The following is a 25,566-nucleotide window of genomic DNA, read 5'->3' as shown; positions in this document are numbered from 1 at the left end:
TATTCATTTATCGAGGTTTTGTTGTACACTAATTACTGTAGCAAGTACTGTAGAAGTAAGGCCTTTAAAAATCGACACATAACCTTTCCTTCTTTCTTTTTTATCTCTTGGTTGGGCAGCTAGGTGAGAGGAGTGACACGTGTTGTTTTTTATATAATGTTTAGAATTTTTCATAGCAACCACTTTAGTGTACTTAAACTCACATTTATGTTGATAATAATGTCGATGTCAATCGAGTAACTCGATTGACATACGTGTTATTTTTTTCCTCACTCGGTTGTATGGGAATTGTGGGAAGACAAAGCGAAATGAAAAGAAGAGAATGAAAAGGAAAAGGAAAAAAAAAGGGAAAATTGCGGAAAAGATAAATAGAAAAGGAAAAGCAATATGTTTTTTTTGTTAATTTTATTTTTTAATATTACAAATTTACGAATAGTTTTTTTATATAATATTGGAGCATGACTAACTGATAAGATTTGAATTTGTATAATAATTTAAGTATCTCTCCATATAAGTCAATACAATAATTTTACTTCAATACTTTTTCGTGCATTTTAATATATTTATATATTTCATGTTATGATTATTTTTTTATTATATTTTAATTATATCATTTATGTTATATTTATGGTGTATTCAATTCATTAAATGAAATTGTTTTAATTATTATTCAATTTAGAGAAACTTTGTGTTGGTCATGTATAAAAAAAATTGTGTTGATCTTTCTAAGTTTAACATAATTTTTATGTATTAATGATATATTTTATATAGATTTTTGTAAAGTTTATATATTGATGTAACATCACTTCTTTTCTGTGTCATATCATGTTGTTGATATAATGATATAGCAAAGAAGAGATATATAGGCGAGAGTGGTGGCTGTCATGAAAGTTAACTCAACTGAGGCAGAGGTTATAAAAAGTGGAGGTATGGAGAGTACTAAGGTTGAAAGCTGGAGGTAAGTTGATCGAGTATAGGATTGGTATCTTTTTAGAATCAATCATTTTTTCATCAGTTTTGGAGGTATTTATAGGTGGGGTCTCATGTAAAGTGATATTAACATGTTGGATTTGCTATCTAGTTATTAAAGAACATATGAGGCGGATGTTTTATATGGGACGAGAATATCTGTGATGAGACAAATTGTGCCATTCATTCTAATTTGATGGTATAGAGCTGTTGAATCCATGTGATGTTTAGTGATCAACGACATCACATTTCCAATGAAAGCTTGAAGGTTTGGGCATGGAATAGCTTGCGCTTGGCCAGATGGTTGTGTCAAAAGATAGGGTTTATGAATGACTTCCCGAGTTGCTGTGAATTGAGTTGCTGCTCAAGTGTCCTTCCGACGTGCCACGGGGTATATTTGTATACGATTTTAACTATTTCTTACTGTATTTTATCATATGTCAATTTATTTCATGTTTTTACATAAAATTTTAAGTTCAATAATAATTATTTAATAAACTTAAACTTAAATTTATTTATAAATATTATTTAAATTCCCTTGCGTAGCTGGATGAAAATCCTAGTTTATTTAAACTAGCTTGAGTATGTAATATATTAAACTTGTTCAAATGATTAACCTGTTTTTGATGACTGTCACATGAAGAAAAAGTCATTTGCTTTTATATATGCAAAGCACATTTTAGATCCATTAAAGGGTAAAATGATCAAACAAAGAAAAACCTGGCGAGATCAACAGTGAGAAAAGAAAAACAACACTACAATATCATCAACTCATTTATTAATACAGAAACTTCAGCATGAAGCTACTAAGCTTTGCTAAATAGAAGCCAAAATCTTTTGCCTCCAAAAAAACAAAAGAAGGGACTGCACTTATTCCATTTACTTTGGAAACTGTACAATCTATGCTCAAGGAATTCAGGCAATGCTGAGGTGTTGTTTAGCTATCCAAGACTGCTCGGGCTCGAGCTGGATGGTTCCAATCTGAGTGACCATTAATAAAAATGAAAAACATCAAAGTGGGAATAAGCAGTAGCTTAAAAATGGTTTCAATCACTTGATATGATTATTTTGGATGCATTGACTGAACCCTTAACAATGTTACTCAAGGGTAAGCATTGGATACAGGTATATGTTCAATTTTTCAAAGTTCATTTTTGATATATTTCAAGTATCTTTGGAAGGGTATGTCCCCACAGCCAAGTCCGAATTTGAATCGGGCAGGGGTATTTCAAGCAAAATGAAGAGTCTGAGCGGTGCAGCTTAGTAACAAGCCAAAAAAGTTGAATCATGAATATAACCCATCACCCACTAAGTTTATCAAGTTACTGTTGAAGAAAGTATGTAAGTACCTTAGCATTTTCAACACAAACAAAATCTTTGTAACATGCTTCCATCTGCAAATGTGGGTTCCATAGTACAGCATCTGACCAACTGCAAGGGCAAAGTAGAAAGATGAGGAAAATATTTTGACTTGCTTCTAATAAAACAGAGATGCGAGACGTGGATTCACGTACTTTGTATTCCTGATGGATATTACATCACCTAAGCCATTATCGAGGTGCACTTCATTAGAAGCATCAAGGTAAATGCAATCTACAAATCCAGGAAAAGTGATGGCATCCCTGAGTTGTGAATATAACAGTTAGAAAGTGCAGGAAAATTTTTCTCACGAGTACCTTTAAGACTAGTATTCTCAAATAAGTTGCGAAAAGTAGAAATATAAAGATGATAAGAGTTGAAAATTTGTACTCGAGTTATCCTCCACTAATAGTTCTGTGCACAATGCACTGATGACTGACCTTTCCTCCCTACCCTCAATCGGATTCTTAGGATCAGGATCTTTATTCAGAGTTTTGCAACCTTTCAAACCTTTCACGGATACCCCTGTTATGGATGCCTGCATCAAAATGTCTTAACATCAATGTCTAACTAGCTTCATTCAAGTTTAAATGCCATATAACTCAATTATAAGACATAAGACGTAATATACATGTGTAGATGTGTATGTCGTTTTCATTTTCCCTTGCCAATAATAAGTTCTTTTTTCTTTCATTATCACCAAAAATAAATCTCCATTCTTATACAAGGAAAATGTCAATTTGGAAATGTTAGAGAAACTGCATTTATCAACCACAGAATAATAGGTACTTACACGAAAATACGAATGCAAGGCAGTGCTGAATGTAAATGGCTTGTTGTCTGTGTTTGTTACTTTTAGTTCGGTGGAAAGGCTCTTTGTATTTAGAACAACCTGAAGAAACAAAATGAAACAAAGTGCCAATTTAATTAGTAAACATGACTTACAATTGCATGGATTAATCAACATACCTACTCTGGACGATTCCAGTTACCTTTAAACTAATGCATAAATTAGCAAAGAAATTACTGTTGTCATAACTCATAAGCATAATATCATTGCCCTGCCCATACTGGCAAGTAATCGATAACGGACCTTATATCTAGCCTGAAAACCGAAATCCCACATGGCTCGGCTGTAAGGACTATCTTTTAGCTCAAGAGTTACATTCGGGTTGCCTTCCACGTTTTCAGACTCCACAAGGGACCAATCCATATTTCTTGCAAATCCATGCTGTGAATCACATGAACATTTACACAGCCAGGAATAACATTAGTTTCGATCATTCCTTTTCATTTTTCTGGATGGTCTTTTGCAGGCATAAACTAATGATGATAACAATCAGTCCTCTAGTATCAATTCTCGAAAGGATATTAACCAGGCCTCACAGACCACTTTAAATGGCTCATGAGAAACCAAAGGAACTAAATATGTTTTTAGAATTTTGAACAAGAATTCGAAGGCATACCTGCTGCATTAGACCAGGTCCAAACTGTGGGAAACAATGTGGAATACCTCCACTATCCAAATAAAAAAAATACAGTTAGTATCTGGGAAATTTACCATTTTTCATCTGTTATTAACATGTTTCTAAATTTTGGAAATGAAGTGGTTTAAGATCAATTTCTAGCCAAAAGATACAACCATAATCTACTTCTTTAATCAGCTAAATTCTAGCAAGCTTTACCAATGGCTTATTAGAAATCACAATAAGTAGAGTGAGGGATGGAGAATCAACCTGATTGGCTTCTTCTTGTCAAATACAGCATCAGGCCGTACAAATAGAAGGTCTCTCCCACTTGGAACTTTCCAAGATGTAATGCAACCACCAAATAGATAAATCTCAGCTTCACTAAAACACCCAAAAACAAAGACAGATAAAATTTCTTTCAGACCGGAATCAATGAAAAAGGAAAAAAATTAGACCCATCAATTAAACCAGCAAGGGAGTTGAATAAATTTGGAAAAGACCTAGAAAAGAAAATCTTGCAAAAAGTTCGTCATTTTTTCAAAATTTGAAGATTTGAACATTACCTGCCATGATCAGAAGTGAGGAGAAGCTTGGGTAAATTGCCTTCCCCTTGTGTTACTGTGACCCCCAAAGCAACAGCATCCTGGTTTGAAGCTGCAACAGCCATGCCTGAGTAACTGCAGAAGAATATGAAGCAATTGGATTCAAAGTTTTAGGAGCTATCCAAGTACTAGAGTTAAACTGGACATTGCTTGTTGCCTTTGAAACATGAGAGAAAACGGGAACTAACCGCTTGGTGGGGCGTAGATTAGGAGAATTTAAGGAAGGGACAAAAAAATTCATCGAAACCATCGCCATTTTCTTCGATTATTAAGCAGAAGGGTCAGTGCCAAATGTGAAAGTGAAATGGATGTAACGAGCAAGCGAGTCTCTTTAAAACCAACGATTCAGGACGAGGTTAAAGCTTTGGCCTTCGATCATTTTTTTTTTGTGGTTATATCATGTTCGAAGATATTATTCGCATATGCTCCCCTTATTCAGTTTTTTTATATTCATTGACACCAACATGATAAATAAAAATAAAAAGTAAAAACTCATTTCACCTTTAAAAAAATTATTTTAGCTGTTGTTTTAATTTCCGTTTATTTATATTTTATTAAATCACTTTAAAATATATAAAAGAAATTAATATTTTTAACTTTGTTAAAGTAACATATACATAAGATGACAGCTAAGAATTTAAATAATTTTTAAAATTTTAAAACTAAAAATATATTTTAAAAATTAAAAATATTAAAATTATTGTAATAAATGTATAAATTATAAAAAATATTTTAAAATTTAAAAATTAATTAAATCTTGACATGTCATCCACATGATAACTTACATTTATGTCACGTCAAGAAAATTAACAATTATTAACTTTTTATCCATTTTGAGATGATTTGTGATAACACTCTAGAATAACGTATTTTTATGTATTAATTTGTATTTATTCGAGTATGATCCTGCTAATTTGAGTTATTTATGATCTTTTATCTCATAGGGACTAAATTTAAGGCAAAAGCAAAATTAAGGGCTAAAAGCGTGAATTTAGAGATAAAATGGGCCAATGTACGACACAAGGAAAAGTTGGCGCCAAAAGTGCAAGCATGGAGGACACAAGGTTTGAAATGCAAAAAGAATGCAAAAAGAAGAGATTTTATTCTATTAAACTCTATTTTAATTATATTAGGATAATTAATATTGAGATAATTATTAAGGATTATTTTTAGGATTTTATTTTATTTATCTTTATTTATCTTCAATTAAATGTATTTATCTTTTAGGAATTTAAGTAGGATTAGACTATCTCCCCTAGCACTATAAATAGGGGGTGAAGTGACTCAAAAGAGATCGATCTTTTTCGGTAAACACTCTCTCCCCAAAAGTCTAGGCTTTTGTTCTTCTCATATTTCCTTTTAATAAAATCTCTATTTTTGTTATATTTATTTTCTTTTCCACCACAACCACGAGCCACTAAACCCAACTAGCCGAAGGTTGTCGATATTCCTCAAAAAGGGTTCTTGAGGCTTAGAATCCATACTTAGCCTTCTAAACGAGTATTCATCGTTTCTCCGCACTACGGGGCTGATGCTTCCGTCCATGTCCCTTAAGAAGTAAGCTTTTCAACGTATACAAAGGCGGCCGCTTTGTATGTTTTGAGAAGGTTGCACAGTCGGTTCGTTGGCTTACTGCGTCAGAGGTTGGCGAGCCCAAGAGAAAAAATGGAGTGAGATTCGCCATTGAGAAACGTTGATCTAGCATAAGACGATCCCACAGAAGCGATTGTTGGCTAGAGTCAGGTTTCACCAAATCATAAGTCTAAATCCTTGGAGTTGGTGGTCGTAGGCGTCCTCTTCCACTATAATTGGCTTATTCAGTTTGGGAAGGATCATCTAAAAGTCAAGGATTAAACCCAAGACGGAATGAGACAACTGGAGGCTGGAATCTTCCATAAGAATTTCCTTTCTCTCAACTCTATTTTTAATTTCTCTAATTTTTGATTCAATATTCTTAAATCTATTTTTATTTTATTTTTCGTTTTCAGATCCAAAAATTTAATTATGTTATTTTTTTATTTTATTTTTTTTCATGAACGCAAGTTTTCTTGGGCAAGATTCTGCTTGGGATTTCACGGAACAAGATATTTTGTAAGTCTAGTCCCTCAGGATTTGACCATACTTCCCTTTTACTATTCTTTTTCATTATTTATTAGGGACAGGATATTTTTGGTGCTTTCAACGACCGCATCAAATTTTGGCGTCGTTGCCGGGGATTGGCAACTAGAGGTGTTCATAGGCCGGGCCCAGAAAAAAATTTCAGCTCGCCTCCTAGGCCCGGGCCCAGTCCAGCCCGAAATATGGGCCTGAGGTTTTGTCTAGGCTGGCCGAATAAAATCCTAAGCTCTGAGCTTGGCCTACCGACCTATTTTTAATAAACACTAAAAATAATTTTAAAAGTAAAAATAAAATAAAAGTATTTTAAAAATATTTTAAAATTAAAAATAAAATAAAATATATTTTATTAAATTCAGTAGTCTGCCCAAAAAAAAATAGTGCCCGAGTCCTGGCCCATTTTCTAAACGGACTTCATTTTTTGCCCAAACACATATTTCGGGCCTATATTTTTACCCGAACCCTCTCGCCCGGCCTATGGACACCTTTACTGGCAACGTACTAATCTTGTTTTTTGTTTCTTATGACTAGATTTGCTCCAAGTACTCTTACGTTCGATTCAGAAATTGAGAAGACTACTAGAGCCAATCGCAATGAGACAAAGTTACGGAAAAAGCAGTCAGCGATGGTTAGAACTCAAAGTAACCCACCGCTAGAAATCGAAGTCGACGACGAAGCTGAGTCTAGGGTTAACGAAAACCCTACTCGAACACTTGAAAGCAAAAAAAGTAGAAGTCTACTCACCAGAAGAAGTGCTTAACGCTAGGGTTAACGAAAACCCGAATCTAGCACACCAACCAATGGCTCAAACGATTCGGCAATTGGCCGAAGCTTCGACAGAACAACCGCCATTGTGCATCGCGTATCCTACTATGGATATTGATTTTGAGTTGAAGTCAGGTTTAATCCAGTTACTGCCAACTTTTCGTGGGTTGCAAAATGAAAATCCCCACAAGCATCTGAAAGAGTTTTATATGGTTTGTCTTAGCATGAAACCTCAAGGGGTAACTGAAGATCAGATTAAATTGTGTGATTTCCCCTTCTCCCTAGCAGATTCCGCTAAAGAATGGTTATTTTATTTACCCCCTGGATCTATTACAACTTGGGCTGATCTATCTCGTTTATTTCTGAACAGGTTTTTTCCAGCGTCTCGAGCAGCTGAGCGAAGAAGAGAGATCGTTGGAATAAGGCAAAAGGAAGCTGAGTCCCTTTACGATTATTGGGAGCGGTTTAAGAAGTTGTGTGCAACCTACCCACAACATAGTATAACAGAACAATCTCTCCTCCATTACTTTTACGAAGGTTTGAAGCCCATGGAGATGAATATGGTAGACACCGCTAGTGGAGGAGCATTGGTCAATATGACTCCCCAATAAGCGAGAGACTTGATCTCCACGATGGCTGCAAATTCTCAGTAATTCTGAGCCAATACTGAACCCCCTAGAAGGGTTCACCAGCTAAGTAATTCAACCTTAAAAGATAAAGTTGATAGACTTACTAATATGATGAACTCTCTTATTGCAGAAAAAGCGAAAACAGCCCGATTATGTGGAATATGTGCTACACCTGATCATGCAACTGACATGTCTCAGTTTGTATGATGATACCATGGCCCATCTGGATGCTGTGGAAATTTTTCCTGGGCCGCCACAAAGGCAATACGACCCCTACGCTAATACCTACAACCCAGGGTGGATGGATCATCCTAACTTAAGTTATGGGGCCAATCCATGAAATAACCAGCCATACCAAAATTGGTTTCCGCAACAGCTACAAGGTTCAGGTAATTTTCTAGAAACCATGGTCGATAAGTTAGCAGCTAATGTTCTTGATTTTCAACAGCAAACTCTTAATTTCCAAAAAGAGATGAAGGATTTCCAACAGAAAACGAAGGCGTCCATCAGAGAGTTGACCATATCAATTGAGAAATTAACTTCTCAAGGGAAGCTATCGTCACAAACAGAACCAAACCCTAGACAAAATGCAAATGCAGTGATGTTACGAAGCGAAAAGGTACTGGAACTGATTCCTGACAAGAATCTTGGCCAAGAAATCACCCAAAAAAACCCGAGAAAGATGAACAGATCAGACTCAAGCCTCCATTACCTAAAATTCAACCTCTATTTCCAGAACGATTCAACTAGTGTCGAAGAGGAAAAGAGGACAAGAAAATCCTCGAAACATTTAGGAATGTTGAGATCAACATTCCGTTGTTAAACGTCATCAAGCAAATACCGTGGTATGCTAAATTTCTTAAAGAGCTTTACACCAACAAGCGAAAATTAACAGGTAATGAAAGAGTGAATGTTGGTGAGAATGTATCCACAGTGTTACAACGGAAAATGCCGGCAAAATACAAGGATAGGGGCATGTTTGCAATACCATACAAAATAGGCCATCTGGGAATTAAGAAGGCTATGTGTGATCTAGGGGCTTCTATAAATGTAATACCATATTCTATTTATAAATCACTTAACGCAGGTTTTTTGACAAAAACAGGTGTTATCATTCAATTGGCGGATAGGTCTGTTGTGCATCCAGAAGGAGTCTTTGAGGGTGTTCTAGTAAAAGTTAACGAGCTTATTTTCCCTATAGATTTTTATGTGATCAAAATGGAAGAGGATAATACTCCTGGATCTTCAGATCTCCTGCTGGGTCGACCGTTCCTTAGTACAGCTAGTACTAAAATCGACGTTCGAAGTGGAACTCTCACGATGGAGTTTGATGGGGAGATCGTAAAGTTTAATGTCTACGGTGCCATTAGTCATCCAAGCGAAATCTTGAGCGTAAATCGTATCGACATAATTGACTCTTTAGTGGAAGAGAATTTTGAGTCAATTTATGGAGATAATTCTGAACTTGATGAATTTGAATTTGTTAATGAGTTATTATCTCCAAATACTAAACTGTTACCTTCTGTTTTACAGGCACCAGAGTGGAGTTAGAACCCGCAGGAAAGGCAAGGAAATTAGACATCCAAGAGTTAGAAGAAATTCACAATGATGCTTACGAGAGTGCTCACATTTATAAAGACAAGACAAAGTTGTTTCACGATAAGAGAATAGCTCAGAAGAATTTTTCGGTAGGACAAAAAGTTTTACTTTATAACTCCGTGTTAAAGTGATTCCCAGGTAAGCTTCGAACACGATGGCAAAGACCTTTTATTGTTACTAAAGTGTTCACACATGGAGCGATTGAAATAAAGAATGAAGAATCTGGAAAGCGGTTTGTAGTCAATGGCCAGCGGTTGAAGCCGTCTTATGAGAATTTTCAAGCCCACACGGTTGAGAAAATCCATTTGAAACCACCATAGAACCAATAACGGCGTCAAGCTAACGACGTTAAACAAGCGCTTGTTGGGAGGCAACCCAATTTTTATTTTTATTATTTATTTATTTTTCTTTCTTACTTTATTTATTACTTTATTTTATTTTATTATTTATTACTTATTTGGATATTAATAAATTTTTCTTTTTTTTTGCCTAGATAAAACAGAGCGAAAATGCGAAGAAAATCGTTGAGCAACGCTTAGAGCGCATTGAGGCCCGACTTGAAACCTTTGGCCAGTAACTGACCGACCTTATTGCCATCATATGCAATCAACAGTAACAACACGGGGAGTTTTTCTAAACTTTTCTACCTATTTATTTCTTTTCGTCCACATTGAGGACAATGTGCTTTCCGTAAGGGGAGGTACTCTTTGTTATTACTATCATTTTCTGCTGTGATTTTGGTTGTTGCTGTGATTATTTTTGGCTGGTGTTAATGCTTGAGGCTCCATTTTGTCCATATTTGTTTTTTTTTAGAACCTCCTGCCTCTTTTCATGCCCAAGATTTTTACCAAGAATTGCCTACTGTTTGACCTACAAGCATGATTCTTGTTTTCTAAGGAAATTACGGATTTTCATAATTGATGCCATCTCCACTGTTTTATTCTTATTAGGCTAAAAATAATTGTGATTCATAGAGTTAACTTTATCTTACTTTTCGTAAAATTGATCAAGTTTAATACAAAGTGGACACTTAATATGTTTGCATGTTAAAATATGTTGATGACTATTAAGGTAATTACTGAAACTTATTTTTGACACTTGATTATTTTTTTTCTCTAAAGTCCTCATAAAAAAAAGTTATTATTAAAATGTCGTTTAATGTTTTTGTGGTTATGAGTGCAACTTAAAAACGTGACTGACTGAGTAACCGGGGTAGGGTGCTTGGGTTGCCATCCTATTTCACGTCAAAAGGTTGTGTGACGTGTTAGATAAAACTCCGCTAATCGGAATTAATTTTTAAGAACATGTTGGACTGAGTAACCGGGGTGGGGTGCTTGGCTGTCATCTCTCTTCGCGTCAAAAGGTTCGATGTGTTCTTAAGAAAAAATTATAATAAATTAGAAGTCTGCTGGGCTGAGTAACCGGGGTGGGGTGCTTGGCTGTCATCTCTTTTCGCGTCAAAAGGTTCAGTATATTCCTAAAGCATAATAATAAAAAAAGAAGAAAAAAAAAGAAAAAAATATAATTTGGGGACTAAAGGAGGAAACAAATAGGGTGTCTTGGTAGGTTTGGTAATTTACCTAATTTTCATTAAATAATTCAAGTCAATTCTAATTTTTGTGTGTATTAATTGGAAAATATGTTTTACTTAAAGCAAGCTTAGGGTTTTCTTTATTTTTCATATGTATTTTTGATTGATTTTTATAAAACTTTGGAGTGATATTTCTTTTATGGCAGAATCTAACTTTCACAGTAGATAAGAATCATACTTGAGGGCAAGCATGGGCTAAGTAGGGGGAATTTGATAACACTCTAGAATAACGTATTTTTATGTATTATTTATGTATTTCTTCTGAGTATGATCCTGCTAATTTGAGCTATTTGTGATCTTTTATCTCATAGAGACTAAATTTGAGGCAAAAGCAAAATTAAGGGCTAAAAGCGTGAATTTAGAGATAAAATGGGCCAATGTGCGACACAAGGAAAAGTTGGTGCCAAAAGTGCAAGCATGGAGGACACAAGGGTTGAAATGCAAAAAGAAGAGATTTTATTCTATCAAACTCTATTTTAATTATATTAGGATAATTAATATTGAGATAATTATTAAGGATTATTTTTAGGATTTTATTTTATTTATCTTTATTTATCTTCAATTAAATGTATTTATCTTTTAGGAATTTAAGTACGATTAGACTATCTCCCCTAGCACTATAAATAGGGGGTGAAATGACTCAAAAGAGATCGATCTTTTTCGGTAAACACTCTCTCCCCAAAAGTCTAGGCTTTTGTTCTTCTCATATTTCCTTTTAATAAAATCTCTATTTTTGTTATATTTATTTTCTTTTCCACCACAACCATGAGCCACTAAACCCAACTAGCCGAAGGTTGTCGATATTCCTCAAAAAGGGTTCTTGAGGCTTAGAATCCATACTTAGCCTTCTAAACGAGTATTCATCGTTTCTCCGCACTACGGGGCTGATGCTTCCGTCCATGTCCCTTAAGAAGTAAACTTTTCAACATATGCAAAGGCGGCCGCTTTGTATGTTTTGGGAAGGTTGCATAGTCGGTTCGTTAGCTGACTGCGTCAGAGGTTGGCGAGCCTAAGAGAAAAAAATGGAGTGAGATTCGCCATTGAGAAACGTTGATCTAGCATAAGACGATCCCACAGAAGCGATTGTTGGCTAGAGTCAGGTTCCACCAAATCGTAAGTCTAAATCCTTGGCTGGTGGTCGTAGGCGTCTTATTCCACTATAACTGGCTTATTCAGTTTAGGAAGGATCATCTAAAACCGAGGATTGAACCCAAGGCGGAACAAGACAACTGGAGGCTGGAATCTCCCATAAGAATTTCCTTTCTCTCAACTTTATTTTTAATTTCTCTAATTTTTGACTCAATATTCTTAAATCTATTTTTATTTTATTTTTCGTTTTCAGATCCAAACATTTAATTCTGTTATTTTTTTATTTTATTTTTTTTAGGAACCCAAGTTTTCTTGGGTAAGATTATGCTCAGGATTTCACGGAAAAAGATATTTTGCAAGTCCAGTCCCTGAGGATTTGACCCTACTTCCCTTTTACTATTCTTTTTCATTATTTATTAGGGATAGGATATTTTTTGTGCTTTCAACGACCGCATCAATTTAACAAAAAAATGCAAGTTCAAGGGCTAAATAAGACAAAAAAAATTAAATGAATGGCTAAAATAACTTTTTTGTAAAGTTGGAGGGTCAAAGAAGTTATTATGTCAAATAAAAACTCCATGTAAAATACAACATATCATAGACAAAGCTGTTCAAGCAATCTACTCAGCTGATAGGTTTGGCTCAACTTGGATTGTACTTGGACAAAGTTTTTGTATCTCTAGCCAATTTGATCTTATCCAAGTTTAATTTAAATAATGTAAAAATTAATTTAATTTTAATTATAAATATATATTTATTATTTTATTAATTTTAAATAGTAAAACAAATGTTTTATACAAGTCGAGTAAGCTTAAAAACAAGGATGAAACTAGAAAATATTTTTAGGGGGCTGAAATTAAATTATAACTTTTATGATAATAAAAATGTAATTTTACTATTTTAATAGTCTATATCTTTATAATTTTTAAAGGATTAAATTAAATTTTTATAATTTTAAGAGAACAAAATGTAAATTAAACTTTATCAAGATTTTTTTTTTCCATTTTAAGGTCACAGGCACCCGTGCGAACCCCTAATTCCGCCCCTGCTTGAAAACAAGCTTAAAATTAAATTTACTCTTTAGCCAATATATGGCTCCACTTATCGAACTAATAATTTAGCTAACAACTATTTTCAATTAATGACACAAGCCATTTTTTTTTTCCTTTCCAATGTTTCATGCAACTACTCAACACATTCATGGAACCTTTTTTGGTAGTACCAAGAGGAGTACATTTCTTTTCCTTAAATTAGAATGATTGTTTCCCGTTCTGTTGATTTTTATTTGTATTAAATTATAAAATAAAAAAATTAAAATGTTAAAATATGTTATAATTACATGTACACTTCATACATTTATAATTTAGTTCCTCTATTTTTATTTTCGTGAATACAGTTTTCTATTTTACCATCCTTCAAATTATTCTATTAAATTCTTTTATGTGACTTTTAAAATAAAATAAAATCACTTGATAATCATGCAACAATAAAAATAATGTTGAAAATACTTGTTAATTTTTTTCTTAAAACACTTATTCGAATCATGAGGATAATTTTTCTTTCTTGTTAGAATCAACATTTTGATTGAAATAGTTAACAATATTAACCATTTAGACTAACTAATTACATTATAAAAGTAGATGGACTAAATTATGTAAAAGAATTGAAGTATATAGATTACATATCAAGTTTCAACATAGTTTAGAGGCTAAAATTGAAAATTGACCATGGTATTATGATTAAAAAAAAGCGACACAAACTTAAAAGAAATAGGAAACCAAGTGTCAGTCTTTAAGACTCTTATGGTACTCAAACTATATATAATTACATAATGTTTTAACCGAAAGTTGATTATATTGACTATTTGGACTAATTAATAACATTATAAAAATACAGAGACCAAATTATGTTAAAAATTAAAGTATATAGATTAAATTTCAAATTTAAGCATATTAGAGGGACTAACACTTAAATTTAACATTTTTTTGCAAAATGCAAAATGCAAAAAAAAAAAAAAGAGGTTGGGTGTGCCACGTGTAAGAACTCCTTTTATATATAGATATATAAATTTGGTTCCTCAAGACATGTCCTTCAATACATATATATTGAGAAATACATTTCACACACAAGCTTGCTTCCTTTTTTTTGTTGTACATTGACAAACATTTTCAAACAGATAACAAGGTGGCAAATCCTTGGATGGAGGCTGAATTGATTGATCAGCTCCTGTTCCATCTTCAACTACAAATGCCATTTTCAGTCCCCACCCAGTGTCAAGCTCCAAATGACAATGCATAAACCATACACCTAAACCGGCAAAATAAATTCAAAATCAAACTCAACCCTATGATTACCTATTTAATTAATCAAACCATGTTCTATGCTAACATTATTAGTAATTGGATTGTCTGCTCTAAACCGAATGGCGGTCCAACCCCCAGTAGAATACCAACAGTGTTTCTTTCAATCGGATCAACCAGGTTGAACTTCGATGGGTCCTTGACGGGATCGAAATTTCCGATCCCGGTTCCAATGACGAAGAAGTTACAGCCATGGAGATGGAATGGATGTGATTCAACTTTTAGGAGATTGGTGTCTTGTAACGCTAACTCAACCGTGGAATTGAAGGCAAACTTGCTTAGCCTTGTCCCATGTGCAGTGCCAAGGTCGGCAGTAAGGGGTGCACCAGTGTCGTTGAATGGCTTAGGAGGTTCCTTTTCGTATTGAAGTAATGAGCTTGGAGAAGTCCCATTTTGGGCATCACGAAGGAGATATTGTTCAATGAAGCTAATGGTCTCGTTCCTTTTACGCATGTCGTGCAGAGATCTTTACCGAAACCGACTGTGTAGAAGAGTTTTCTATCAACTTTAAGGGGCACAATTGCAGGGAACTTAGCTGAGTTTAAGCTCCTTAGCTTTTTGTTGTAGCTCAAAGCGAAATCGGTGTCGTTGGAAGCCGGTAATTGGGGACGTGTAGGAAGAACAATGTTGGGAATTCCTTTGTATTGGAGTATTGCTGTTGCTGTTTTGTTCTCAACTGGAAGTGGTGCATCCATGAAAGGCCTAGCAGCCATGAAATATCTGCCGGCCAACCAGTTGGCTCGTTCGAGGACGTTGGTCTTTTCCCCGGTGCGATCAGGATAGCTTAAGTCATAAACGGCTTCGTATAAACCGCATCAACCTCGACTAACAGCATGTTATGACCCGAAATCGCAAAGAAAAGGTCATCATTAAGGGCAGCATTGATGATTCTTAGCAGGTATGTCTTCCCTGATTCAACCTCCATTGCAAATGTATCTGTAAACATCATCAATAAACAACAAATTAAGTATAAGTTCTATTTTAATCTCAAATTCCCACCATATATATGGTTTAAAGTGAAAATGGTACCAATGAATGGACATGTGGTTTGTGACATTGACGATAACTCTGTCTCCTTCTCTAGCATAGATTGTAGGCCCTGGAAACCTCCCATTTACAGTTACTGCTGGCTTTGCATGGCACAGTCTGCTAATGTTCTTCACTAAGATCTGTTTAAAACACATCATTGAAATTCAACAGCTAAAGGAATTAGAAGATCATGAGAATTTAATAAATTGAATTTTCATTTCAGATTTGACTCACATTGAACTGGTACTTCTTTACAGCAGCTTCTACTGGGAACGAAATGAATGCAAGGAACCCGACAAGAAAAAAGAGACCATCTGGAAAATAAAGCCATTTGTCGAGGTGGAAAACTTGTAATAATAACTTTTTTTTTTTGTCCGGATGAGACATGAAGGTGAAAATATAAGTATTTATATAAAGCATGAAAAAAGGTAAGTTATGGCAGTTTGTTAATGTAGATGATTACCTAGAAATTACAAAGGAGTTCCAGGGAAGCCAGTATAAATTTTTAGGGATGGAATGAAATTTTATTTTTTTACAATTCATAATTAATTTAAAATTTTAAAGACTTAAATAACAATTTTTTATTTTAGAGGGTGTACCTTGCGAAACCCCCAAAATTTGCCTCTGAGGAGTTGTCATACTTAACTTAAACATTTTAAAGAAAGCCCATTAATTGGCGGAGGGGCTGAGATTGCTACAACTAAAAGAGTATTATTATTTAAATTATGGATTTATATTTAATGCAATAATAAATTAGGTAGTGCCATGTGTTAAAAATAATAAATTATTAAAAATATTATATGTATTTGATATTAAGAGTTTTAATTTAGAGAGAATATTTGATGCACTCTCGGGCATAACATAACATATCATCATTAAGTAAAATAAAAATAGTGGAGAATTTATAAATAAATACTAATAAATTTAAACATAACGAAATAATAATTAATTATAAATAAATACTAAAACTCAGGACCCTATACCTTATACCCTAGACCCTAAAGTCGAGACTCGAAATTTATATTATAAAACTCTAAATTTAAGACCTTAGACCCTAAACTCAAGATCTTAAACCCGAGAACTATTAATATCTATTTATAATAGTTATGTTTAATGTTTAATTATGTTTAGACAGAATTATTAGTATTTATTTACAAGTCTTCTATATATTTTTGTTTAATTTAACGATGATGTGTCATATTATTATTTATTAATAGTGCATGAAACTTATGCACGACAATGCATCAAATATTATTCTTTTAGTTTAAGGATACTTCATATTATGGGTGAGCAAAATTTGAAAAAATCGAGAAAAAATTTAAAATTTGAATTATTCGAATCAAGTTAATTGAATCAACTCGATTTTTTTGAATTTCAAGTTTGAATCAAATTGAGTTTCAATTCAAATAAATCGACTATCAAATTATATTATATTATTATTTAGTCTAATTATTTTCCATACAATTCCATTCGATTGAACAATTAACTCTACTTCATATTCTTGAGGAGGAATATATAAAATTTATAGATAAACACAATAAACACGTCTTTTTATTAATCAGCTGCTTGTTCTTTGGTAACATCAGAGTTAAGGTTTGAAGCATTAGAAGAATTAGAATTTAGCAAGGCTTACTTCTGAGCATTTTGTAGCATTTGTTTGCAAGGCCAGTTTGTATTGCTTGTAGCCAAACCATTTCTCAAAATAGTAGAAGGAAAGTAGTGGAATGAGATAGAAGCTTGTAATAGTACTTCAATCCGCATGACACAGCTGCTATCTATGTTAATCAGATTCAAGCACGAGTGTAAGATATACGTCCGCGTTTCCATATAAGTAATGTTTGATTTTTTCATGTATTTGAAAGCTAATTATATCCTCATAACATGAGTATACTTTAAGAAAAATAAAGAGTTATGAGTGCATAAGTTGTTGTTGCTGTCAAATCTCATACCGTTGATACGAGTATAGAATATAATTATTTCAAGAAATATAAAAAGTTAAAAAGAGTAATATAAACCGTTATTATTGTCATATCTGTCACGAGGTTAGAACTTTAGTTTCACAATCTGTGCGGCTTTAGGCAATTTATATTGTTTCAAATTCGTCTAGTCAATCCAACTCTTGCGAGGTGAGAATTCTCAATAGAAATTCTTCAAGACACTACAAATAAAGCGGAAGCAACTCAAAGATAAAAGAGTAACGAAAGATAAAAAAGTCACAAGACAACAAAATCACGTCAAGTGTTTGAGTGAATGCTTTCAATAGTATTCAATTATTATGAATGATTACATTTGAGTGATTACAAATAAGGAAAAACTTCTATTTGTAATTAAACTCCTTCAGATCGAACAATACAATTTATTCTACATCGACGGTTAAGATTAAAACATATTTACAATTTGAGATTCTTAAAAGGAATTTAAATGATCTTTTAGGATTACAAAATAAAATCTTATCAGATTACATATATTCTAAGATCATTTTTTATATTTACCAAGCTAGTCCTAATTTTCTTTAACTACTTTATTGGGCCACCAATACTTCAAGTAGATGAACTTCTCCGCATATTTCACGAATCAGACCAGTTCAAGTGGGTCAAATGAGTCTCATTTAATCAATTGACTTTCATGAACACTCTTTGTACATTAGTCACGGATTTTAATCCCCAGCTTGTAAAAAATTTGCCTCTTAAATGAGTTACACCAATAGTCACATGGCTATGTTGCCAAAGCTGCACATGTACTTGGGGGTAAAAACGTGAGAAAGAGCTAGCGGCTAAAGCATGGAAGCATGTCATTACAAGAAGACATTTTGGAATAGGCCAACGATACTAATCCAAGTTTGTTTAAGAAGGCAACAGATTTTCGGTTGAACCGATGATTTTGGTCTTTTGCTAAAAGTAGGTGTCTTTTGGTCTGTTTTCCTACGGATCACTGTATCTATGTTGGAAAGGACAGTTAACATATTGTGGGAAACGAAGGTACAGAGAAAAACTCCAACTCTTGCCAAAAACTATATACATTTAAAAAAAAAATCTTACAATCAGACAACGACAGCAGATACCTCTTACATATGATCAAATCTAAGAAACTATATCATGAAAATCAATGTCGGAGTCAGACAAATTCAATAACCAACTAACCGCCTTTAGCTACAGTATGATGATATTGGCGACACGTCCCGGTAAGCAAACCCCCTACCAGGCAAAATATTTGTCAATACCAAAGTCAATTGAGAGCAGAAAAATCCATGTTTCATTTCATTTCTTCTTTTTTGTTGGGATGGATTTTGAGAACATGGGCAATTTCACTCCAAACAGTGCCTTGTGAGACTTCTTGTCTTTGGCATTGTCATTAGCATCTTCGGGTGCAACATTGTCGGATTGAAAGCATTCTTTTCGTTCACCATCATAGTTGGCATCTCTTAGTAGCCGTAGCAATTCCACTGCGCTTGCCTTCCCTTTTTCACTCCCATTAACGGATACATCGAAAAGGGCGGGGAATATATCACTCTCATCCTTCACTAACTGACAATATTCAACACATTGCGAGCACAACGAAAAGAGAATACCCAAGGCATGCTCTTGATCCTCGTGACTGTTGGTCTCGAGTAATATAGCAACAGAACCAATGCATCCAGGAGTTTGAGCGATAGAAGCCCTAGCCGCTTCGTTACTGCACAAATTTCGCAATACCACCATACAGTGCCTTGCGAGAGTGGTGTCTTGTAAGAATGGAGCCAATTTTGGGATGCACTCCAAACGCTCCAAATTGGAACAAACATCGGGGCTTGAGGACAGATTGCGCAAAGTTTTAATGGCTCGTTCTGGGAAATCTGTGATATTCAAGTCAAGAATATTTAAAAGGGAAACAAGAGCACCAGATGCAGCAATCTTGGATTTACAACTGCTATGGCAAGACAATACTTCCATGGAATCGAGAACCTCTCGAGTTACTTCAGAGTCGAGGAACAATGATAGCAGACTATATACATCTTCATTTAGGTATCTTATGCCATTTCTGCAAGAAGCTCACAAAGCAATGAAAAAAATAAGCCCCTCTATTCAAGTAAAGGATAGCAGAAACTAACAAATCATGCTTTAAAGGATCGAAAAGACATGCAATTCTTCAAAGAAAAACGAAAAAGGAAACACGCAAAATAATGACCTTTCACATGATAAAACATGATACAAGAACTGCTGCAACACATGCTTGAACATATTACCTGTTTTTGCGAAGAAAGGTCGATAACAACTGAAATCCAGCTCTCTGTGCTCTTACATCCTGTAAATCATGACCGCTGCTCAAAAACTTAACGAGAGGCTCGATGAAGTTCTCGAGTGACAGAGAAAAACAAGCTAGCTCATCACATTCCAAATGATTTTTCATATCTTCAACTATCTTATATTGTGCTTCCCAATCAAGTTCAAGAAGGCTAGATAGAGACTCCAAATCCATCTTACTTTTGTTGCTGGGAGATTGATATCGGCAAAGATCATCACTGTTCTGCTCTGGTAACAAACTTAAGCCATCTCCATTCTTTTTACTGGAAGTATAACTAGCATCTAAAGATCCAAGCGATATATTGCTGATGTCCACTGGAAAGCGCAGATCATTTATATAACTGCCAAAACTAGCTATGGAAGTGGAAGAAGTTTCCAACAAGTGAGACACATCAGGTTGGCTGCTTGGGTCCTGAATGGTGATCCCATACTCCAAACACCATTTTAATATTAGATCCTTCATGGTAGAATTTGGAGTAAATGACAGATGGGCCAGTTTCACTCCGGTTTTTGGGCACGTATCATTACCATCATCGAGCCACTTCTGGATCCAAATCCTCTCAAATGTTTGTCCAGAAGCAATGATAACAGGATCATACATCAATCTTGAAGATATGGGGCATTTAAATTCGTCAGGAAGAGTAGCAATACTTGACTTATCAGCAAGAACATCATGTTGCTTATACTCCACATGAGATTCCGCATTAACCGAGTGAGTATGCATACAATTAGTACGAGGGTTGTTACTTGCAAACGCTCCTTCATTCCGATCAGTCTTGTCGTCTGTTTGCTCTTTGATAATAAGGTTCGAATACTTCCTCAGCAGATACAAAAGACATCTCAAGATATATTTCTTTTGTTGGTCAGAGTCACTGACTTTTCCCAGCAACTTCCTAATAGATCTCCTCTCCGTTAAGATGTCTTTTGAAGACGTAAAATGAAGTTGTGATGCTGCAGTTTGAAGAGCTTTAATTTCAGCACAGTCCATTGAATCCGACTCTGCAACTCCCCCCAGGAGCAATTCTCTTACAACCTTCCCGATCTCTTCTTCAGATTTATCAGGGATAAAATTTGCAGCTCGTAGATCATCAATAATTTGAGAGATCTACAATAATATTTCAATGTCAGCATGAACAAAGAACATGACCCTAACTAGCACCACAAAGAAGGGTGAATATAAGCTTAATAGGACAAGTGATTTGACAAACCTCGACCGCCAACATAACTGGAACCATGTTCTGAATTTGGCATAAACCTTGTTCCAACAAGTTTTTTGATTTTTGAAACCTTGAAACTAGGACATCCGTTGTTATTACCTGAAAGTAATTGCAGAGAACTATCAACCAAAAAGTATCAAGTTGACCAATCAAAAAGTTCAACTCTCTAGAAGACTATTTAGCATCAGATTGTCATAAAAAACTGGCCTTCGAAGAGCCAGGTCATAAACTCAAAGGGAAAAAAAACACACCAGATAGAGTTTACTGGATTCGCTGCAGTACTGGAGAAGCAACTTTGCTCTGTCAATTGCACTGATGAGTGAGCATAGTGCAGTTATTCCCGAACTGCATCGAGGTCGAGCAGCTTCGATTTCTGGGAATATCCTCATAATCCTATCAACCAACTTCCTAAATTCAGTGCACATCACGTGATGCACCTACAAACATAGTGTCGGCAGTGCAATAAGTAAAACATACTCATATGAGATGAATATCAAACACCTTAAAAGCAAACATGGGTACAATGATATGATCCTCTACGTTTAAGCAAATATATGTTTTCTTACACAGTAACAATTAATCTGCACAGGAATAGATGAATTGTATAAGATCTATTTTCAAGCTATACTTTAACCCCAAAAATTCCATGTTGAATCAGAAAAAGAAAACCACACTCAGTAATTACTTGTACCTTAAAGGGACTGGGATGGCATGGAGTCTCCACTACTTGGGCAGCATCGATCCCCATTAAGAGATAGTATACTGATTAAAGAAACTGAACAACAAGTAGTTAAACAGATCAGAAACTGCTTAAGATAATCATATATAGTTTTTCAAATATTAAACTGTAAAAGATGGAAAGGGGTTTTATTTCTTTCATTAGGATGTGAGTTTTTTTTTTTTTTAAGAAAAACTCACCTAGTGATGGAGAAAATGGAGCACTGATGAAGAGAAGCTTTTTTTCTTTTTCTTTTGGTTATTTGTATGTAGCCACACCAAATATACAGAAGTTGAACCACAACAAGAGGCAAATACACTTTATTTAGCAAAAAAACCACTTAAAATTAAAGAGGTAAGCACTTCAGAGAAGAAATCATTGCAGCCACCACAGAAACAGTGACTCACGCTTGAAAAACAGTCAGAACCACCTCTTAATTTTGTCAAACCACAGATGAGCAAGGTGAAAAGGAAACAATAATTCAAAGAAAAAAAAATCTCCCAACACTCAAAGAACCATGTTAACAGCCATAGGTGAATATATTGTAAAAGAAGACTCTTGAAAGGGAGGACAATTCCACAAATGAGAACTCTTGTTATAACCCAACAAACGAAAGAGAGTCAAATTCAGCTTTAGAGCCCTCTTAGACAAGGCAAGCAAGAAAAATAAAAGAAACCTTTACATCAGGAAAGTAACAGTTGCCTGGGGGTGGGGGGAGGGGGGGGGGAACAGGACATGGAAATGCTTATGAATGAATGAGAAATTATCCTAAAAGAAAGTTTCTTCCTTTTTTGTTTTTATTTTTTAGACATTATGATCAAAGGAATCAACAACTTTCCCCCACCTATATTATTATAATTGCTTGTACTATTAAAATAACAATTTAATGTATAAATTTAAAAATGATCTATCAATTGTACAGATAGATGAAATTCATGAATAAAAAAAAATTCGAATAGGGTTCTGGAAGAAGAATTGCTTTTACGATAATCAAGATAAGGATAAAACAAAAACAAAATGGTCAAAGGGATCATTTTCTCCGGTCTCTAGACCAGGTTCTTCTTCCTCTGGTTAAGCTTTAAGACAACGTTTACGACAGTCACAGGACTGCTATCCCACTTGCCTATGATTCTGTGATGATTTTGTGACCCGTGATGATTTTGTGACATTGGATCAACGGTGATTAAGGTTTAAGCAGTAGTTCGTGTATTGACCAATGCTAGGCTGATATATCTATGTGCGGTCTACGCAGTCACTCTTGAATGGTAAAACGGCTAGTGGGAGCTTTGGCTTCAATAATTCAAAAAAGTCAACAAAGTTCAAAAGTAGATAAAAAAACCCCCAAAACTGTATATCTCAACTACTAATTTTATTCATGAGATTCAGATACCCAATTTTTTTTTATTTTTAAATTATAAAAAAATTGAACTACTAATTTATTTGTGGGTTAAATTCTACTATTAACTTTGTTTAGTTAAGTTTTGTTATTCCCAAAACCTGATGAGGCAAATGTATTATTATATGTATAATGTCATGTTAGTTTGTTATTTCCATATATCAATCACTAAAAATCCACTTGATAGATTAACAAATGTCTTATGTATCAAGACTGAAATTTCAAAGATCGAAAAGTACAAGGGCTTAGAATGATCCAATTAAAAAATATGGACTGAATCTACAACTGTACACATAGTACAAGACTAGCAATTAAATTTAATTGAATGGATTTAGCTGTTACTATCAGGATCAAGATTAAAATTTTAAAATTTAAAAAATAAAGGGACTAAATAGATAAATTTTATAAAATATAAGGACTAATAGCAGAATTCAACATTCTGTTTTTAGTTTTTTGTCAGAGCCTAATTGGCGTTATCTAAATTCGAGTGGTCAGTTAAAAGCAATGGGTATCTGATAAAAAAGGGCAAGTTTGATGTGATTCATGGGACCTACTTGAAAGCCAAGCCAAGCCGGCGCACACACAAGGGGAGATGTATTCTTCCCTATTTTTTTTCTTTTTAAATCCAAAAAAGTTAAAAAGCCCAATTCAGGCCCAGCACAAGAATTTGACAGTGTCAATATTATTATGGCGCAGCTGTCGAAGGTACGATGATTCTTTTTTGTTTTTCTTATCATAATCGTGCAATGTATCAACTTTTATTTATGATGTAGTAACCGTCAGGTATTTAACCTTTATATGCAAAAAGAAAATAAGTATTAAAAACGTGCATATCTTGTATTCTTTGACCAAATTTTAGCTATATTCGACTACAATTTTCTTATTTATTTATATAATAAAACTTTCTCAATATTGACCAATTTTAATAATTTTCTAGACCTAATAATTACATTCTTTTGTAATACAAGATAATCGAAATAAGGTGTAATTATAATTAGTAATGATAAAAATTGTAATTCTCTAGACGTGTTTGATGATAAAATATAATTATATTCTAATTTTCTATATCATATTTGATAGTACAAATTGTAATTACATAATTACATAATTTATATTATTAAAAATATTAATTACTGTAAAAATTATTAGTATCGTAAAAATAATTTTAACCAAGTAACAAAAATTAAAATCAAATCATCATATGTATTATGTTAGTCTAAAAAAAGTAGATTCTACCTACGAAGACTACAAAGATCTCCTTCCTTTGTGTAGTTTTTGAAGTATATGGATCATTTCAATTCTACCTACGAAGTTATAAAATATGCAACATGCTACTACGATCCACCTTTTTTATGTGATATTAAGGTGATGTTGTTAAAATGAGAAATATTTTTTATTTAAAAAAATATTTTCTTAACCACATTCGAAGCTCTTGATTGTGTCAAATTAAAGAGTTCTCAAATTGTTTATGTTGCTTGTGTTTGACACCATTTTCTCAAATAGTGACATACCCTACTATATGATGTAAGAAAACACTTTCTATTTGCATAGTTAGCATCCACCTTATAATATTTAAGTTTACAGTTCAAATAGTTTTTTTACTTTAATTATAAAAACTTATATAAGCTTAATTTAGAAAAGAATTTATACTAAGATATATCCTTTTCATAATACATAAATTAAGTCAAAATAATAAATAATATTTAACCTTTATAAAAGAGTTTTTATAAACTGTCCAAAACTTTCTTAACACTTCTTATAAATAATATATATTTCCTTACTTTTAAAATCTTTTATAAACAAATTATGATAAGTATATTATTTTTATAATATATAGCATTAACATATAAATAAGTTATGTTCATACTTGGTCATAAATTTTATAAATAAATATATTATAAAACTTTTATAACATGTAAATTAAATTTTTTACCATAAATTTAAATAATATTTTTTATAATTTTCTAAAATACACAATATTTTTATAATATATTTTTTCAAGATTTACAATATAATTTTTTTTGTCATAACTATCCCAAACATTCATACATGTCATGTTTATAATATGCTTGTAACACCCTTAACCCACATCTATCACCAGAATAGGGTTTCAGAGCATTACCGATCAAACAGACATAATTTCAAAACACAATCAAACGTATCCAAAACATGTCATAACAATCATCCTAAGTGCCTAACCAATGTACCCTCATAGGTACCACAATTATATCAATAAAACATATCAATAGAACATCATTCAAATCCAACTTGTAAACATGCCAAATTTAATCTATTTTACCTATTTCATGTTCATTTAAACATTAACTTAAACATGCCATAATATGACCTCAAACGTAAACACATATTTATATATATATA

The 25,566-nt window shown here is 33.6% G+C and overlaps 2 protein-coding genes and 1 pseudogene across 2 annotated transcripts; all 3 read right to left on the bottom strand.

Annotated features, from left to right (window-relative positions):
* Positions 1 to 1,705: 1,705 nt before the first annotated feature.
* Positions 1,706 to 4,806, bottom strand: LOC105803787 (putative glucose-6-phosphate 1-epimerase). Its single transcript, XM_012636187.2, has 10 exons — positions 4,588 to 4,806; positions 4,361 to 4,474; positions 4,065 to 4,178; positions 3,795 to 3,846; positions 3,422 to 3,559; positions 3,122 to 3,220; positions 2,769 to 2,866; positions 2,484 to 2,591; positions 2,319 to 2,400; positions 1,706 to 1,950 (listed from the first exon to the last, which is right to left on the bottom strand). Exons 1-10 carry the CDS (start codon positions 4,653 to 4,655, stop codon positions 1,885 to 1,887), a joined length of 939 nt encoding a protein of 312 aa, XP_012491641.1. The 5' UTR covers positions 4,656 to 4,806; the 3' UTR covers positions 1,706 to 1,884.
* Positions 4,807 to 14,306: 9,500 nt separating this feature from the next.
* On the bottom strand, positions 14,307 to 15,661 carry LOC105801047 (laccase-11-like; annotated as a pseudogene).
* A 2,915-nt stretch (positions 15,662 to 18,576) lies between these two features.
* Positions 18,577 to 22,832, bottom strand: LOC105803788 (U-box domain-containing protein 5). The gene is made up of 6 exons (XM_012636188.2): positions 21,992 to 22,832; positions 21,765 to 21,848; positions 21,325 to 21,510; positions 21,065 to 21,172; positions 19,799 to 20,961; positions 18,577 to 19,593 (listed from the first exon to the last, which is right to left on the bottom strand). Exons 2-6 carry the CDS (start codon positions 21,819 to 21,821, stop codon positions 18,834 to 18,836), a joined length of 2,274 nt encoding a protein of 757 aa, XP_012491642.1. The 5' UTR covers positions 21,822 to 21,848; positions 21,992 to 22,832; the 3' UTR covers positions 18,577 to 18,833.
* Between the last annotated feature and the right edge of the window lie 2,734 nt (positions 22,833 to 25,566).

The sequence above is a fragment of the Gossypium raimondii genome, chromosome 11 (assembly GCF_025698545.1).
Source record: "Gossypium raimondii isolate GPD5lz chromosome 11, ASM2569854v1, whole genome shotgun sequence".
NCBI lineage: Eukaryota > Viridiplantae > Streptophyta > Magnoliopsida > Malvales > Malvaceae > Gossypium > Gossypium raimondii.
The sequence above is the reverse complement of the archived record's forward strand: the minus strand, read 5'-3'. Positions and strand labels throughout refer to the sequence as shown.

Bases quoted from the DNA above. Each gene is read 5' to 3' on its own strand.
- LOC105803787 (XM_012636187.2), bottom strand. From the start codon at position 4,655: ATGGCGATGGTTTCGATGAATTTTTTTGTCCCTTCCTTAAATTCTCCT. The intron at 4,179-4,360 runs GTAATGTTCAAA...TGGGTGTTTTAG, and splicing joins CTCACTTCTGATCATGGCAG to TGAAGCTGAGATTTATCTAT. The intron at 2,867-3,121 runs GTAAGTACCTAT...ATTTTGATGCAG, and splicing joins CCTTGCATTCGTATTTTCGT to GCATCCATAACAGGGGTATC.
- LOC105803788 (XM_012636188.2), bottom strand. From the start codon at position 21,821: ATGGGGATCGATGCTGCCCAAGTAGTGGAGACTCCATGCCATCCCAGT. The intron at 21,173-21,324 runs GTGTGTTTTTTT...AATTACTTTCAG, and splicing joins AATCCAGTAAACTCTATCTG to GTAATAACAACGGATGTCCT. The intron at 20,962-21,064 runs GTTTGTCAAATC...ATATTATTGTAG, and splicing joins CAGTTATGTTGGCGGTCGAG to ATCTCTCAAATTATTGATGA.